At 35.3% G+C, this 18,271-nt stretch overlaps 1 protein-coding gene across 1 annotated transcript in view; it reads right to left on the reverse strand.

The window, feature by feature from the left end:
- Positions 1-18,271, reverse strand: part of TMEM232 (transmembrane protein 232) — a 260,718-nt gene that overhangs the window by 208,989 nt on the left and 33,458 nt on the right. Inside the window, 3 exon segments of the mRNA XM_017889055.1 lie at positions 491-624; positions 7,283-7,449; positions 9,851-9,950. Coding sequence (XP_017744544.1) covers positions 491-624; positions 7,283-7,449; positions 9,851-9,950 — 401 coding nt within the window.

The raw sequence follows: 18,271 nt of genomic DNA on the forward strand, positions 1-18,271 counted from the left end.
GGAGGTTGCAGTAAGCCGAGATCGCGGCACTGCAGCACTCCATTCCAGCCTGGGTGATAGAGTGAGACCAAAAAAATTTTTTTTTAAGATTCATTTTTGTTATACATTATAAGTAAGGCATAAAGAAATACAGTATCAGTATATTTTCTCCAACAGTATATTGTACTTCACTGCTTCTGTTTAACAACTTGGAATATAAAGGCTGTTTGCAAGGCAGGAATAAATTTCTTGTCAATAAAAACTGCATTTAATAAAAAAAATTATGCAGTGCATGCATGCATATCTAGCAAAACAGAAAAAGAGAGAAACAATGTATTGATGAAATGAATTAATACTAAACATGTAAATTGCCCTTGCCTTTGGAACTGAGATTATAAATTTGTTTCATAGTCAACTGAGGTGTGATTAACATTTAGGTACAAGGGTTATTTAACATTTAAGCACAAAGATTTCTCCATGAGTTACTTTGGATTTATAGGATGACTCTTACCAGCATTTCTTTTGAAGCTGTGTCTTATGGAAGATGAGATGTTCAAGCACATTATTTAACTGAGGACTGTTATTCTGAACACAAGACCAAGCAGCAACACAGTGCCAGAGCAGGTGGTTAATTTCATATCCTCCCTGATTAAATTGCAAATGTTTCAGGAATTAAAATATAAAAATATATCTGAGAAAGAATACTCTGACTTGAACAAACATGAAAATAAATTTTAAATATACAAATGAAAATTCATATTCTCTTACACTTTATATTTCACCAAGTGGAGCAATTTACATAAGCATATTTTTGAAGTACATATAGTTAACCTGAACCTAACGTATGTATTTTTCACATGGGTCCCTTGTGTTCAATGATGTCAGCTCTACAATATGGCAAAAATTCTGGATCTCATAAGAGATGGCTATTAGACACAATTGTGGTTCGTAGATTCTATGTGACTTAGTTCTCCTTGACACTTGAGAAAGAAGGAATGGGGAAAGTTTGAACAAAATACTAACAGCAAATTATGTTTTAAAATGTGGATTTCTACTTTAAGGACCAAAATATATGCCTAGCAAGACATTGTCAATGTCTGTTAAGTAACTATTCTTAAAGCCTAAAAATTCAGATAACAAATAAGCTGTTGTTTAGTTTTTTTCTTAGAGTGCTTCCCAATAGTTTTATACATTTAATTGGTCTACTAAAGTGATTGGTAGAAAATGATGACATAGCATTCTCTAAAGTTTTGCCAACAGTGAAGATTCAAATACACATCCTGTTATAGGTACTCCAAGTGTTAACTTAGTTGATACTTTGTGATTTTTATGTTACAATGAAACAGAATCAAAAGGACTTCATAATTCTTATTTATTATATAAAACAACATCGGGACTACAATTTAATTTTATGCTGAGTACTTTTCAGATAGAAGGCAAGAAGTTCATACATAAATTTTAAGCTATTTTAAGTTTCTAATAAAGAATTTAGTTAAGTCCCATAGTTGTGTATTTATCTACTTTATGTCAGGAATTCTGTTAGATTCTGGAGATAAAGGCATGAGGAAGACAACATCTGTACAAAGCTACTGACTCTGGGGAACAATAATTCAGAAAAGCAAATGAAAACAATTCAGTGTTTAGAGTGTTAGAATACACCACACAAAAGCACTATTCTAAAATAATGTAAAGCATTAGTCTGAGACATACTGACTTCAGTAAATCTACATATAACTCAATTTCTGCTTTATGGGTAGGGTCTACCCCAAAATTGGAACCCATATAAATGAAATTCTTTTCTCAAATTGCTCTAGTTGTCTCAGCCTGGATGCCTGACAATCCTCAGATTGCAAACTTATTTTGAATAAATAAGTAAATAAATATGTTTTAAAACTTTGGAATGACTTAAATGATTAATTTATAACAAATATTATTTTAATCATAGATATTACAGGACTACATAAACTATTCAATTAGGTCAACCATTCTTGCATTAATGTATTTATGTACCATCATCAGAGAAAATTCAGAAAGCATTTGGTAAAGAAAAAATTCAGGATTTAGACAATGAACAAGATTTGAGTTTTATCTTCAATTTTATATTATGCCAATTTTATACATCGTGAAGAAATAAAAAGCATCCTCTCATGTCTGGGACTGATTTGACATACTATTACAAGCTGGTCTGATACAGCCAGGTGATTTTGATCTCCTATTGGACATAAACTCAAAAAATAGCAATTTCAGACAATATTACTCTGAGACCATAAGAAATAAACAAAGCCACTGGACAATTTTTTTCTAAGCACAGATATAAACAAAGTCACTGTGCCACCCACAAAATACCTAATCATAGAATTGCCCCCACTTTTTGACAGCATCAGACCTCTAGAGAGAACCCTTGCTTCCTTAGAGTCTTCCCAAGATCATCCAAATAAAGTCCAAATCCTCTAGTAGATTCCTTCTAACACTCTCTTATTAAGACATCCCATAGTTCCTTGTAGTATGTATTTCTCTCTCTCTCTCTCTCTCTCTCTCTCTCTCTCTCTCTGCAACAAGTAATAAACCCAATATGCCTAATTGCAGATGTGTTCCTGGTGGTCTTTAGGAGTAGAACATTGGCATCATCAAGAGGAAAGGAACCTGCCACACCTGTGAATTTTCCAGAGAAGTAGGACTTATTATTTAGTTTCGGGGATTTTATGTATTTCAAGCATTCTTTTCTTTTTTTTTTTTTTTTCTTTTTTTTTTTTTGAGACACAGTCTTGCTCTGTCACCCAGGCTGGAGTGCGATGGTGTGATCTCGGCTCACTGCAACCTCCGCCTCCCCAGTTCAAGCAATTCTCCTGTCTCAGCCTGCCAAGTAACTGGGATTACAGGCACCTGCCACCACACCCAGGTAATTTTTATATTTTTAGTACAGACAGGGTTTCACCATTTTGGTCAGTCTGGTCTCAAACTCCTGACCTCAGGTGATGCACCCTCCTCAGCCTCCCAAAGTGCTGGGATTACAGTCGTGAGCCACCACACCTGGCCCATCGAGCATTCTTCAGCAAGAAACATTTTTCCAAACAAAAAATAAATTTATCAAACTTAAATGAATTAATGTAATGATGATGACTATGTGATTTAATACAATCATCATGTATATCATCAGTGCAGAAGACCAAGAGTGAGCAATGTTGCTTACTCTTGGAGTTCTGTGCCTTTACCCTAAGTCAGTCCTACTCAAGGTGTGGTTGGCAGATAACTGCCATTTGCAAACTGTTAATGAGAGCATAAAAAATGAAAAATATGTATTTAGAAACTTTCATAACAATCTGAAAAATAATTATATATATATTCAGTCTATTAAAATTAAAGCTTGTGTTTTTTCATCTTTTCTATTCTAGTACAGTAATTTGTTATTATTATTATTATTATATTTTACAAAATTATCCATCTGTGATGGTTTGGAAATTTAAAAATAAATTAAGAGAGATCTTTTACCACAGTTTGAAAAGCACTGAGCACTGCCCTAAATGACTCCCAGAGAACTCTTTTCCCCTCCCTTTCTTCCTTCTTTCTCTCTTTCCCTCCCTCTCTTTGTTCTCTCCCTCCTTCCTTCCCTTTCTTCCTTTCCTTTTTGGCTTTTATAACCACTTTCCACAGTTCTTTCATCTCCCTCCTTTGCTGTGCAGCTTTGGGCTGTCATTTGTAGCTGGAACAAGGCCTACTTTGAGAAGCCCACCTACAAAAGTGTTAATCTACTGTTGGCTGAAAATTCAGTTAACAACACCAGCCTAGATTTTATGCAAATTTAAGTACATACATTCTGAGTGTCTGACTAGGCTCTCTTTTATCACAGAAATGAGCTTTGAAGCATGGGCTCTATTTTGGCTGTTCAGGGACAGCTTTCTGGGTTTCATGTAATTTTCAGTTATTTGGGGGATGGTTGACATTGCCATGAAAGGATCTCCCAATACAAAGTGTTACCTGGATAATTTGACATGAATCATAGGATAATGCTCCTAATTTTAAAGAATTTATGTCTCAGTCTAATAATTCTTAGTAACCATTTACAATTACAGGACAACACAAAATGTCCCGAACTTAGGTAATGACTTTGGCTTACCAAAAAGTGTTAGAGAATGAGATTGCTAATCATACTAGAATGTAAACTCTGTGTTTGCTAGTTTTCAGAGAACTATTTGTACTTCAGAACAGATGAAACTATTTAATAAAAGGTCTACTTCATTGTAGCAGGGTTTAAATCTACCTTCTCCAAATAACTATTATTACTACCAGGTGACAACTCTGCTTAGAAAATTCAGCTTTGCTAGTGAGCAAAGGACAGAGTGGAAAACTCAATCCAGAGTTCTGGCTCTGCTACCCAAAAGAGCTAATTAAGTGTACCATTTGTCAAAGTCAATGGAAACTCTGTGTCTGGATCACTTAAAAGACATTAAAAGAGAAATGGGGTCCAACAGCAGAGGAAAGGAAATTTCCTATTCTTAAGTGGAACCTATGCTCATATGGTGTGTATCCCAATGTATCGTAACATCCTATAGAACTTTCAATGCAATTTTGGTAGCACTTTGACAACAAATTAAGTAATTATGACTTTATTCCAATGCATATAAGAATACTAAAAATCAAATATTTTACAGTGGTCAAAATATGTGCTATAGACCTTTTAGCATTATCAAATGATAAGGGCAGTAGGAATAAATTCACAAATCCTCTGCTATAATATACTAAAACAATCATAAGGAAAGGAGAAGAGATTGATGCAAATGTATCTTTTATATTTCCATTTCTATCACTTTTATATCTTTTTTCCTCTTTCCTTTGCCAGGTGAGAGAGATGGGTATTGAATGAGTAAATACTCAACTGAACTGGAAAGGCTGGTTGTACTGGATAAATTGGGCTGAAACTGGGGAACTTTAAGATATGCAGTCCAGCACTGACTGAGTGCTGATTAGCTAAATTAGTAATTTTAGCAGCACTGTGGCTATGCTATCCTATATTTATATCTTTATATTATGAGATAAGAGGAGGAGAAAAAGAAGGGCAATAAACCTGATAGGCCAAACTCTGTTATAATCCCCTTACAGGATCACATGGATAGAGCTGAAATAGAATTTAGAAGAGGTTGAATCTCAGCTCTGTTCTACAAAGTGGAAAAAGGCACAGAGAGATTTAGTGACTTGTCCAACTCTAAGCTGATATGTTCCTTTCATGTATTGACATTTTTGCCCCTTCTAATTCAGGCTGAGCTGTACAGTAGTAAGCTTCCATTTGCTTGCTGTGTGTGTGCACCAAGAGTGACAAAATGGATTCATTCTTAAAGAGCATCAGAATCAACACTGACAGTTGCCTACCTCATAACCAGACCATTCACATTGCTATGATTTCATGGAATCTTATTTGTTTAAGGGAAAAACATTCCAATCACAACAGTAAGTCAACATACTTACATCCTTAGATGAAAATACTATAGTTCACTGTCTAGGGTACAGTGAGGTCCTAAATACATATTTTTAATAATTATTTTTCATGTTTGCATGGCATTTAATACTTATAAAGCACATGCTTTTTTTTGCAATCTTTATAACAATGCTGTAAAAGAGTTCGGACAGATTGATGATGATGATGATGATGATGATGATGACTATGACAATAATGATGACTTTTTAAAGATATGCCAATGGGAGTTTGGTGAGATCGGTGGGCTTCTCCTAGATCACAGAACCAGTTGATAAGCAGATCTCTTCCCTTCATGATCAGTGCTCTTTCTGTTGCTCGATATCTTTCATTATCTATTTACTGTTAAAACATTTTTTATACTTAAAAACAGATCCCTTTCTCACGAGGCAATTTGTGCTCATTAGTAATTATAACCAGAAGGCTCAATTTACTTGGTAAATGTCACTTGTTACATAAATGGCGAACTAGTAATGTGCAAAGAGAAAACACTTAGGCCCAGAAAGTATTTTCTCTTACAAATAGATGTGTTTGAATGTTTTTTCTTATATATTTAATTTATAGCCGATTTTAAAAAGGGCTCACAGGAAGCATGGGAAAATTATAAGGTAACACACAACATCATCTAAAAAAAGAATGTTCCTCAAATTTCCTTAGGTGTTTCAACTTGTGTAATGTTAAATGTATTTTCCTTTTAGGAAGTTGTAAGAAAACAAATTTTCTATTTATAAGCTATAAAATAATAAATATGTTTAACAAAAAATAAAAGAAGGTTTTGAAATGCTTACTGGTCTTTTTTGGAAAACATGTGAGGAAAGAAAGGCATTATTAGCCCCAGAGATTAAAATTTGTCTTTTGAAGTATATTAATCAATAAGGTATATGCACAATTATATGGCTCACTGTACTTGTGTTTACATAGTGCTGTTTATTAAATACCAACAAATTATTTAATTAGGGCTTTTTTCAAAGATTACTAATATCTGAGTTAGAAATTAAGAGATCTATCATAATCTAAAGATTATTATCATTTGCCCATTTAAACTATTTTTTAAAGTTTTCAGTTCACTTTAATAGCATATTAAATGTTATTTATTTTTTATTTTATTTTATTTTTTGAGATGGAGTTTCCCTCTTGTTGCCCAGGCTGGGGTGCAATGGCACAATCTCAGGTCACTGCAACCTCCGCCTCCTGGTTCAAGCGATTCTCCTGCCTCAGCCTCCTGAGTAGCTGGGATTACAGGCATGCGCCACCACACCTGGCTAATTTTGTAGTTTTAGTAGAGACGGGGTTTCTGCATGTTGGTCAGGCTGGTCTCAAACTCCCGACCTAAGGTGATCCGCCCGCCTTGGCCTCCCAAAATGCTGGGATTACAGTCGTGAGTCACCACGCCTGGCCACTGAATGTTATTTCATATGAATTATGAAAGCATAAAAATTCTATGCCTGCTTTCATAAATAACTTGCTCTTTACACACTTTCCCTTTAATAAAAATATAATATCTTAAAATGTTAACTTACAAGTCAGTCTAAATTATGTTGTAATTTTTGGTTAAATAGGTGAGATGGAACTTATGAAGAAGAAGGTGTTATGGCATTACTCCATTTAAAGTAGTAGTGTTATATACTGATACCTCACTACTCATCCTATTAACTACTCTCCAGGAACTGTGCATATGGTCGCATGAAATTTGTGTCTTTGCTGTTCACCCCTCCTCCACAGCTAAATGCATCATTCCTCAATGCCTACTGTATTGACAAGCACCATTACTTAATCATAGTAATCATATCTGATGCATCATGCAACAGGATATAGTCACCATATCAGATTACCCACCATATCAGAATCTGTGTTCTCATGTCTTTTCTTATTTTCCACAGGGCTAAAAATTGATTCAGAACGGAGTTCTCTTTTACCTATAATTTCCGAGGCTTTCAGGATGAATTGCACATTTGAAAAGATGTTTGGATACTTGTGATATGATGCTCCAGAGAAAGAAAGTGCTATTGTAAGAAAAATCATCTGTGAGAAATATTTTATTAATATTTTGCATTGTGTTTCATTTGTCTTTTAGCTATTAAACTATACTTAAATTCAGTACTTAGATGCAGAAACTGCTGTAGTTTCCTATTTAAGATTTATAGTGTTATGTATGCCCCCTGGTGGTGTAATAGAATACTAGACGGTAAATAATTTATATGTAAGCATTTATATTTCAGAACAGCAATTTCATAATCATTGAATGCCCAATTAAATATAGTTACTGTTCAACAATGCTTGGAAACTTCCAGATGAAAATAAATCAAGTTATAATAGATGCTGCATTCATAATGGATAATTTTGACATTGTAATTCTACAAAGGAATCAATGTCATTGATTCTAGACCAACATTCTCCAGTTTTATTCCTTCTCAAGATGTTATTATTTACAACAATATGTTGTAAACAATACAAACAAGATGTTATTATTTACAACAATATGTTGTAAATACAAACAAGATGTCATTATTTACAACAAGTTGTAAATAATACAAACAAGATGTTATTATTTACAACAATAAGGTAATGTAACACAACACCACGTTATATTTAACAGAATCATCTCAGTGCTGCTCTTTCTATAAACTTTTAGACAAACTTTGGGTTTTAGTCCATCCACATAATTGAAAAATTAATAATGACCATTCTACTGGACAGCTATGTGGAGAGATAGCAGCTGCTGATAGCTTCAGGTAGAAAACAGCCTATTGTTAAAGGAAGAGCTGTAACCTAAGGCTCTATTATATTTGGTAAGAGGACAAAATTGGGGGATTTTATTATTGTACATGAAAGACAGATTTTTTTGAGGGGGGTATATCCTCAATAACAAGCTAATATGAGAACTTGAGGGTTTTACTCAAATAATTTTTCAAAGTTGATTTGCCATAATCATGTGAATATCTGATAAGTCACTATGCTGAACACAGTGAGGAGTTAAGAAGAGGTCATATAATTTAAGTAAGATATAAAAACAAGTGAGAGTGAAATGTTAGACAAGAATTCCTATTCTATCTGTCTACAGCCACATCTGATCAGGACTTACGGTAATGGTATTAATTGATCAGTCTCCATAACACTTCTGCTATTACCTTCTGTTCCCTCCTCCATGACTTTTGTCACCAAATATTATTCCCTTTATCTTGAGTCTCTCCTAATATTTTGACTTTGTTTTATCCATCTAAACTATTGACATATTTACATATCGGCATAAATATTTATAGCTAAACTTTTTTTGAAATAGTTAACAATTTTTGCCTTATGCTTAAAATTTCCCTCACTGTTTGTTTACCTCCAATCTGAACTCTGCTTCCATCTCTCCACTGGGTATGCTCCCAAGATCAGCAGTGATTTTCTGACTGTAGAAACTCATTATTTTTCAGGCCTTCTACTATTTAATACTTCTATGGCAATATTGATCTTGAATTTCTCTCCTTAAACATAATCACTCCCTCTTACCTCCCTTATTTCTCTTTTCCTGGGCCCTGTTACACCAATAATCCATTAAATGTATGTTCCCCAAGATTTCATTCCTGGAATTAGTTTCTCCCTGCCCCTTGCCCACAGCCACATTAACATGGATGACTGTCAATTCTATATCCCAGGCAGGCTTCACTTATTTCCCTAGTTCCAAACCTATGTTTTCAACTGCTTGCTGGGTATATATATCTGAGTGACCTTCAAATTCAATATGTCCAATATTTCTCCAACTTTTTCCTAGTTCAGAACATCATTATCTCAATTCTATTACTCAATATGCAAAACTTCAGCTCCTGCTTGAATTTCTCACTCTTATTTACATATAGCTTAGATTCAGTGGATCACCAGGTCCAGAACCTTACTAAAATATGAATTTAACTTTCCTGAAATTCAGGGAGGTAGATACTATTACAAATAGGAAAACTGAGTCACAAAAAAGCTCATACACTTAAGTGGCAAAGTAAAAAGCAGAATACAGAATGAGGATTACCAGCATCTGGACCAGGGAGTAGGTTGCGGGAATGGATGGGGAAAGGGGAGATATTAGGGTGCAAAGCTTCAGTTAGATAGAAGGAATAAGGTCTAGTGATCTATTTCACGACATGATAACTATAGTTAATAATAATGTATTGCACTTTTCAAAATTGCTGGAAAAAAAGTAGAGTCAGATTCTAAATGTTCTCACCACAAAGAAATAACAAAAGTATGGGGGTTGGAGGGGCAGTGAGCTGAACAAATGCAATCTGGCCCTGAAGCTGTGCTGTTCAACACTGCACCTATTATCTTATGAAAAATAAAATGCAGCTTACATTCTTTATAGTGACAGTCTGAGCTTCTCAAAATATAACATAAAACATTTGTAAGTGTAAAAAATAAAAGATATTCTACCGTATAAATATGGTTGAAGCCTAAGTAAATGTTGCTTAAAACTTTCTAGATGACCATGCAGGAAAAATATAAAAAGTCGTAAGAAGACCAAATAGCCAATCTGTCAAAAGAGAAAAGAAAATGCATTTTATGTTACATCAATAAATGTTTAAAAAACAAGAAAATCCAACCATTATTTTATTACATTTTCTTTTGAGAAAACAATTTTAAACTCATTCAACATTATGTGGTTTTGAAATAACATTAAAACACTTATATCAAGATTGAAATGATAGCTCAGCCAAAAATCTTTTATAAATCATCTCTATATTACATATAATGACCAACACTAAATGCTATTTTGTTCTATGTCCTTCAGAACAGTGTTTTTTAAATTACAAGTCATACCCTTTAAGTGAGTCATGAAATCAATTGACAGGAGATTTTTAAATAAAATAAAAGGGAAGAAAAAACAAAACATAGTTTATTGTACAATTCCTTGTTTCAGTATATAAATGAATATATATTGTGTTATCTGGATTGCAATGCAAACGGTATTTCTTTCTACGCATCTCAGTCAACAGTTTGAGGACCATCGCATCACATAGTGTTGAGAACTATCCTACTTCTGCATAATATGCTGAGCTAAGCTCCTTATTCCCTCACGAAAAAAGACCTCTCATGGGGTCATTATTAAATAAGCAGTGCAAAATCTTACTTCTGTAAGATTAGTAAACATATAGTTTGTTTTACACAGACTATATAAAATGGAATGTCTGCAAAAATAATTTGCAACATTTTACAGAAAATCATAAAAAACACATTAACTATAGAAATAAATGGAATACAGTTTCTAAATTATGAAGAAAACCCAAATAACAGCAATAGCTGTCATTATCGTGTGTGTGTGTGTGTGTGTGTGTGTGTATCTCCAAATCTTCTTAACAGCAACGCAGGATATCATGTAACAATATACATGTAAAAAGAAAATAAAATTAAAAAGATAAATCTAACGAAATCTCAGTGCGTTATCCAAGACTATAAAGTAAATAAGTAACATTACTAGAATTTGAACCCGGGAATGTATGTACTGCTCCAAAAGCCATGAGCTTTCTACTATGGCAGTGATTTCCACATTTTTTATTACAAACCTCTATCACTACTAATAAATTTTGAGAATTCATCATTAATATTTATAAATGTATTCATAAAGTATAAACATATACATTTGTAGACTTATGAAGTATATAAAAATAACATGTTTATAAGGTGTGCCCAAGGGGTCTCTTCATACAAACAACTTTGTTATAGTACTGTGTTTCTCTAAGATACTGAAGTTAAATGTGAAAAAAAATATTTAAAAGAATAATGAAATACTCTAGATGACAGAATTAAAGGAAACTGTTCTCATAGATATAGACAATGAATGAATAACTGATCAGAAGGGGGATAAGTTAATATTTTTCAAGGACTATAGATACTGAAAGGAATATAATATTCAAAAATGTAACAGGGGACAAAATAGAACATACATGACAAGCATGTCAGTATGAATAACATCTGTATTTATACCTCAATTTGGTCATGCATTTCATCTGACCCAGAGACTATCTTTAGTTATAGCTATACTTGAAAATGATTTTAAAAGCTTTCATCTTAATATTCTTGAAGGCCAAATTTTTATTGACAAATCTACCTTTCCATATTGTATATTAGACTTTCTATGTATTGTTCTTCATGTATTATTTGTGTACATATTCTCTTTGTTGTCTGACAACTCAAGCTTTGCCTCCTACATTGAATTTCAGCTTGTCAGTTTCTCTTTTTGAGCTCTCCCACATTTCCTTCATTTGACCTTTACCTCCTCCTTCTCTCTTTCTATTTTCATCTCTTCTTCTCTTTTTTCTGACCCTTTTAGCTGGCTGTAAAATTGAAGGCTGGATAATATTTATCATGTGTTGTATTTTAATAGTTGTATGTTTTTGATTCTTGCATAGAATCTTGACGATCACTGCAAATATTTCTACGTAATATATATAAAACTGTTGTTGCTTTTATGTTATTCTCTATACTTCTGTAAACAGAATTCAATCATTAAAAATATTGTACACTTAGAGCTAGATAGAAAGGAAAGAATGTAAACAAAATATAAAAGAAATAATATTCGTGGATCATATATTTCTGGATCTATTCAACCCTGAGCTACTTCTCCAAAGGAGAAACAAAACAGTGCATATAGAGTGGGTGAGGCCTCTATGATAATATCCTTTAATAAAGCATTCCATCAAAAATAAAAGAACAAAAGGGAGATTTCCAATAGTCTTTCAGATATGTAATGAAAACCCTATGAAGGCAAAGAGGACAACTAAAATGTTTTCTTGCCTGGGTTCAAAGTACTTATAGAGCATGCTTATTTCCAATAGATAGTTATATGAGCTAGAATAATAAAAAGCAAGCTTTAAAAATATTAAATCTTGGGATTCCAGCTGAAGATAGCTGACTAGAGACACTGCATACTCACTCTCTCCAGAAAGAAGAGCCAAAATTATGAATCAATAATCATGCCTCAGATGGAACAACTAGGAGAGAACACTGGAGTACAATAGAGAAGTTACAGGAAATACTTGAGACACAGAAGGTGATATGGTTTGGCTCTGTGTTTCCACCCAATTCTCATCCCGAACTATAATCTCACGTGTCAGGGGAGGGGCCCAGTAAGAGGTGATTGGACCATGGGGGTGGACTTCTCCCTTGCAGTTCTTGTGACAGTGAGATCTGGTTGTATGAAAGTGTGTGGTGCTTCCCCTTTCACTCTCTCTCTCCTTCTCTAACACGTGAAGATGTGCTTGCTTCTCCTTCACTTTCTGCCATGATTATAAGCTCCCTGAGGCCTCCCAGTCATGCTTCCTGTTAAGCCTACGGAACCGTGAGAATATTAAACCTCTTTTCTTCATAAATTACCCAGTCTCAAGTACTTCTTTATAGCAGCGTGAGAATCAACTAATACAGAAGGGAAGCAAAATCAGCTGGGAACACATAGGGGCTTGCTATTGGGGGAAAGAGTGTAAGAACTTCAGTGGTCTATGTCCCTACCATGGACTGCAACAATCTGAACCATGGCAGAGCTCTTTGACACACATATTTCCTGACACTAACATGGACAGTGAGCTAGAGACCCCCAAAGGACATTGCACCAGACAGAGAACTTTTGCTGGTTCACTCACACCCCTGAGACCTAAGCAACTACAGCAGCCTACCATTGTGAGAGTACAGCCATCATGGGGTTACATCCTCCCTTTAGAAACATAGCCTTCATATCTCCATATCCCAGGGACCCCCACTGACATTCCCTAGTGCCTACCCGGTGGGCTACAGTGGCATAGCATTGCTGGAAACAAAGGTGTTACAGGGCCCCAGTACTGTGGCCCACAAGTAGTATTACTTCCCAGAAAAGAGAATGTACAGTGCATTAACATTGCAGTCTCTGGGACAAAGGAAACCAAGGCACACACTTTCCAGAGCCTCAAAGCTTCCTGTCTGGGGCTATGAGAAGAAACCCTGCCTCACCAGTAGCACAAACTCTGTGTTCAGGCTTGCAAGCAGAGAGTGAGATCCATTCACACCCCCCACCTAACACTGCAGCAGCAGTTGCTGCCACTGGGAATCCAAATGAGAGCCAGCTATCTGGGGCTGAGGGCAGTGACCCCACTTCCACTGGTGGAGTGGCCTCTGTGTTCAGGTTCATGCACACGGATTCTCTCTCCCACTCTGCATACCTCTGCAGGCTCAGCCACTGCTGCTGCCACTGGAGGCTAGGGCACGTGAACCGGATGGCTCCTTGAGTGGGCCTGGATAGTGACCACACTCCTACTGGTTGAATGACTTCCATGATCAAGCTCATGTGCAAAGGGCAGGGCTGTTTACCTTTATGTGCACCACTGCAGTGCTGCTACAACTGAGAACAGGCAAGCCTGAGAGCTGCATGACTAGGGCTGCAGGTGGAAACTGCACTGTAGCTATCTCCAACATCAGCATGCACTGCTCAGGACCCAGAAGGTTGTCCCACAACTGCTACTGCCACTACCTACACCACGCCACCTACCCAGGGAATCAAGAACTCACTCACCTGCCCGATCCACCAGTGTCACTACCATGATCTAAGTAAACTACCTAGAAGCCCAAGAATTGGCCTGCCTGGTCCTGCTAATACCAGAGCAAGTATCTTGTACACAGGGGCACAAGAACAGGCACACTCATCCCACTGCTGCCACCACTGGGGACCAAAGACTAACCCATCTGGAATCCCTGTCCCCGAGCAAAACTTCACCATAGCCTCTACTCTTAACCACATTCTAAACCACTGGGAAATCATAGATACCACTGATGCTGTTGACAGCCAAATAAATCATATAGGGACTGCACCACTGCATGCACTCAGAATCAAATACAAAGGATCCTACTAACCAAGACTATGACACATCTTCAGGAAAAAATCCTCTACTGTGAAAGCAAATTCAAAAAATTGGAATAAGTGAATATTACACATGACACTTTCAAAGGAACACAATAATTCCCCAGCAACATATCCCAATCAAAAAGAAATGTGTGAAATCACAGGGAAAAAAATCAAAATTATGACACTAAAGAAACACAGTGAGATACAAGAGAATTTCAAAAAATAATACAAAAAGTCAGAAGAAAACAGTTCAAGATTTGAAGGAGAAATTTATGAGAGATACATATCATACAAAAGAACCAAACAAAATCTGGAATTGAAGAACTTCTTTAATTAAATAAAAAGTACAATCAAGAGTTTAAACAATAAACTAAAACAACAGCAACACAAAAGAATCTCAGAACCTGAAGACATAACTTTTGATGTAACTCAGAGAAAAATAAAGAAAAAATAATGAAAAAGAAAAAACAAAGCCTCTGTGATATATGTGACACAATACAGTGACCAAATACATGAATTATTGGTATCCCTAAAGGTAAAAAGTGAATGAAAGGCTTCAAAAACTTATTTAACAAAATTTAACTTGAAATCTTCCCAAGTATACCAAGAGATTTAGACATCCAGATTGAGGAGACCCCACAAACCCAAAATACTTTTCCATGGTACATTACAGTCAAACTGTCTAAAGTCAAAGACAAAGAGAAAATTATAAAATAAACAGAAAGAAAAATCATCTAGTCAGCCTTGAGCACATTAAAAGTGGATTTCTCGGCCGGGCGCGGTGGCTCAAGCCTGTAATCCCAGCACTTTGGGAGGCTGAGACGGGCGGATCACGAGGTCAGGAGATCAAGACCATCCTGGCTAACATGGTGAAACCCCGTCTCTACTAAAATACAAAAAAAAAAACCTAGCCGGGCGACCTGGCGGGCGCCTGTAGTCCCAGCTACTCGGGAGGCTGAGGCAGGAGAATGGCGTGAACCCGGGAGGCGGAGCTTGCAGTGAGCTGAGATCCGGCCACTGCACTCCAGCCTGGGCGACAGAGCGAGACTCCGTCTCAAAAAAAAAAAAAAAAAAAAGTGGATTTCTCAGCAGAAAACTACAGGCCAAGAGATATTGGAACGATATATTCAAATTGCTGCAAGAAAAAATACTTGACACTTGAAAGACCCAAAGATACTATATCCAGCAAAATTATCCTTCATAAATGAAGAAGAAATAAAGTCTTTTACAGACAAGCAAATGCTAAAATCATTCATTATCATTAGACTAGCCTTACAAAAAATGTTCAAGGGAGTCCTAAACCAGGAAGAGCAAAGATGATAGTTATGATCATGAAAACATATGAAAGTGTAAAACTCATGAGTAAAGCAAAGACACAAAAGAGGAAAAGACTCAAATGGTACCACAACAGAAAATTAGCAAACCACAAGGAAAAACAATAAGAGAAAAAGAAGCGAAGAATACACAAAACAACCATGATATGGTTTGGTTCTGTGTTCCTACCCAAATCTCATCTCAAATTGTAATCTCCATGTGTCAAGGGAGGTTCACGTGTGGAGGGAGGGAGGTGACTGAATCATGGGGGTGGTTTCCCCCATGCTCTTCTAGTGATTGTGAGTTCTCAAGATAGCTGATGGTATTATAAGTCTTTGGAAGTTCACCCTTTGCTCTCCCTTTCCTGCTGCCTTGTAAAGAAGGCCCTTGCTTCTCGTTCGCCTTTTGCCATGATTGTTAAGTTTCCTGAGGCGTCCCAGCCATGCAGAACTGTGAGTCAATTAAACCTCTTTTCTTTATAAATTGCCCCGTCTCAGGTGTTTCTTTATAGCAGTGTTAAAATGGACTATTACAAACCAGAAAACAATTAACAATATGACAGGAACAAAACCTCACATATCAATAATAACCTAAAAGTAAATAAAATAAATTCTTCACTTAAAAGATATCGGCTGGCTTAATACACTTTTTTACAAACATAATTTAACTATATGTTGCCTACAAGAAATGCACCTTACCTGTAAAGACACAGACTGAGAGTAAAGAGATGGAAAAACATACTCCACACAAATTGAAATTAAAAGCAAGTAGGAGTAGCTATACTTCTATTGGATAAAACAGACTTTAAGTCAAAAAAGGTTTTTAAAAAAGGCAAGAACATCAAATAATGACAAAGGAATCAATCCAGGAAGAGGATATTACAATTCTAAGTATATATGCACCCAACAGGGAGCACCCAGATTCACAATACAAATACTACTAGATCTATAGAGAAACACAGACTCCAATATATTAATAGTGGAGAACTTCAACACTCGTACCTTAGCATGAGACATATTTAGATATAATATCAAAAAAGAGACATTGTATTTAACTTAGACTTTAGACCAAACGGACTTTAAAGATATTCACATAATATTTTTCCCAACACAACAACAGAATGTACATTCTTCTCGTTAACACATGGAATATTCTCCAGGTTAGATCATATGCTAGGCAAAAAATAAGTCAACAAATTTTTAAAATCAAAATCATACCAAGTATCTTCTCAGACTACAATGAAATACAACTGGAAATCAATACCAAGAGGAACTTTGAAAACTATAAAAATACATGGAAATTAAACAACATGTTTCTGAACAACCACTGGGTCAATGAAGAAATTAAAATGGAAATTAAAAAAAAGTTTTGAAACAAATGAAAATGAAAGCACAATATACTGAAACCTGAGGGACAGAGCAAAAGCAGTGTTAAGAAGGGTTTTTATAGCAATAAATTCCTGCATCAAAGAAACAGAAAGATTTCAAATAATCTAATGATGCACTTCAAGGAACTAGTAAAGCAAGAACAAACTAAACTCAAAATTAGTAGAAGGTGATAAATAATAAAGATCAAAGAAGAAATAAATGAAATGGAGACTAAAAAAGGAACACAAAAGATCAACAAAATGAAACTTTTTTAAAAGATAAAATTGATCAACTGCTAGCTAAACTAATCAAGGAAAGAAGAGAGAAGGCCCACTCAAACATAATCGAAAGTGAAAAAGGAGATATTAAAACTAATACCACAGAAGTACAAACTATTGTAAACAACTTTACACTAACAAACTGGAAAACTAGAGGAAATGGATAAATTCCTGAAAACATACGACCTACCAAGATTGACTCAGGAAGAAATACAGAACCTGAACATACCAATGAGTAGCAAGACTGAATCATTAACGAAAAGATTCCCCCAAAAAAGAAAAGTGCAGTACTAGATGGGTTCGCTACTGAATTCTACCAAATAGATAAGGAAAAACTAATACCAACCCTTCTCAAATAATTCCCAAAAGTTAAGGACAAGGGAAATCTCCCTATCACATTTCCCAAGGCCAGCGTTACCCTAATACCAAAACCAGAAAACGTGCAACAAAGAAAGAAAACTATAGGCTATTATCTCTAATGCACATAGACTCAAAAAACCTCAACCAAATACTAGCAAACTGAATCCAATAGCACATCAAAAAGATTATACAACATGTTCAAGTTGGATTTATACCAGGGATTCAAGAATGATTCAACATACACAAATCAATAAACATGATACATCACAACAGAATGAAGGACAAAAACCATATGATCATCTCAGATGCAGAGAAAGCATTTGAAAAAATTCAACATCCCTTCATGATAAAAAGTTTCTAAACTATGCATAGAAGGAACATGCCTCAAAATAATAAAGACCATATGCCACAATTAAATATCATTTCACTCCAATTAGAATGGCTATTATTAAAAAGACAAAAAAAAAAATACACTTGATGGCGAGGATACAGAGAAAAGAGAACTCACATGCTATTGGTGGCAATGTAAATTATTACAGCCACTATGGAAAACAGTGTTTAGATTTTCTAAGAAACTAAAAACAGAACTACCATACTATCCAGCAATTCCACTAGTAGGCATTTATCTTTTAGGAAGATAAAGAAAATCAGTGTATTATAGGAACAC

This window comes from Rhinopithecus bieti, unplaced genomic scaffold (genome assembly GCF_001698545.2).
Source record: "Rhinopithecus bieti isolate Rb0 unplaced genomic scaffold, ASM169854v2 scaffold_18126, whole genome shotgun sequence".
Classification (NCBI taxonomy): Eukaryota; Metazoa; Chordata; class Mammalia; order Primates; family Cercopithecidae; genus Rhinopithecus; species Rhinopithecus bieti.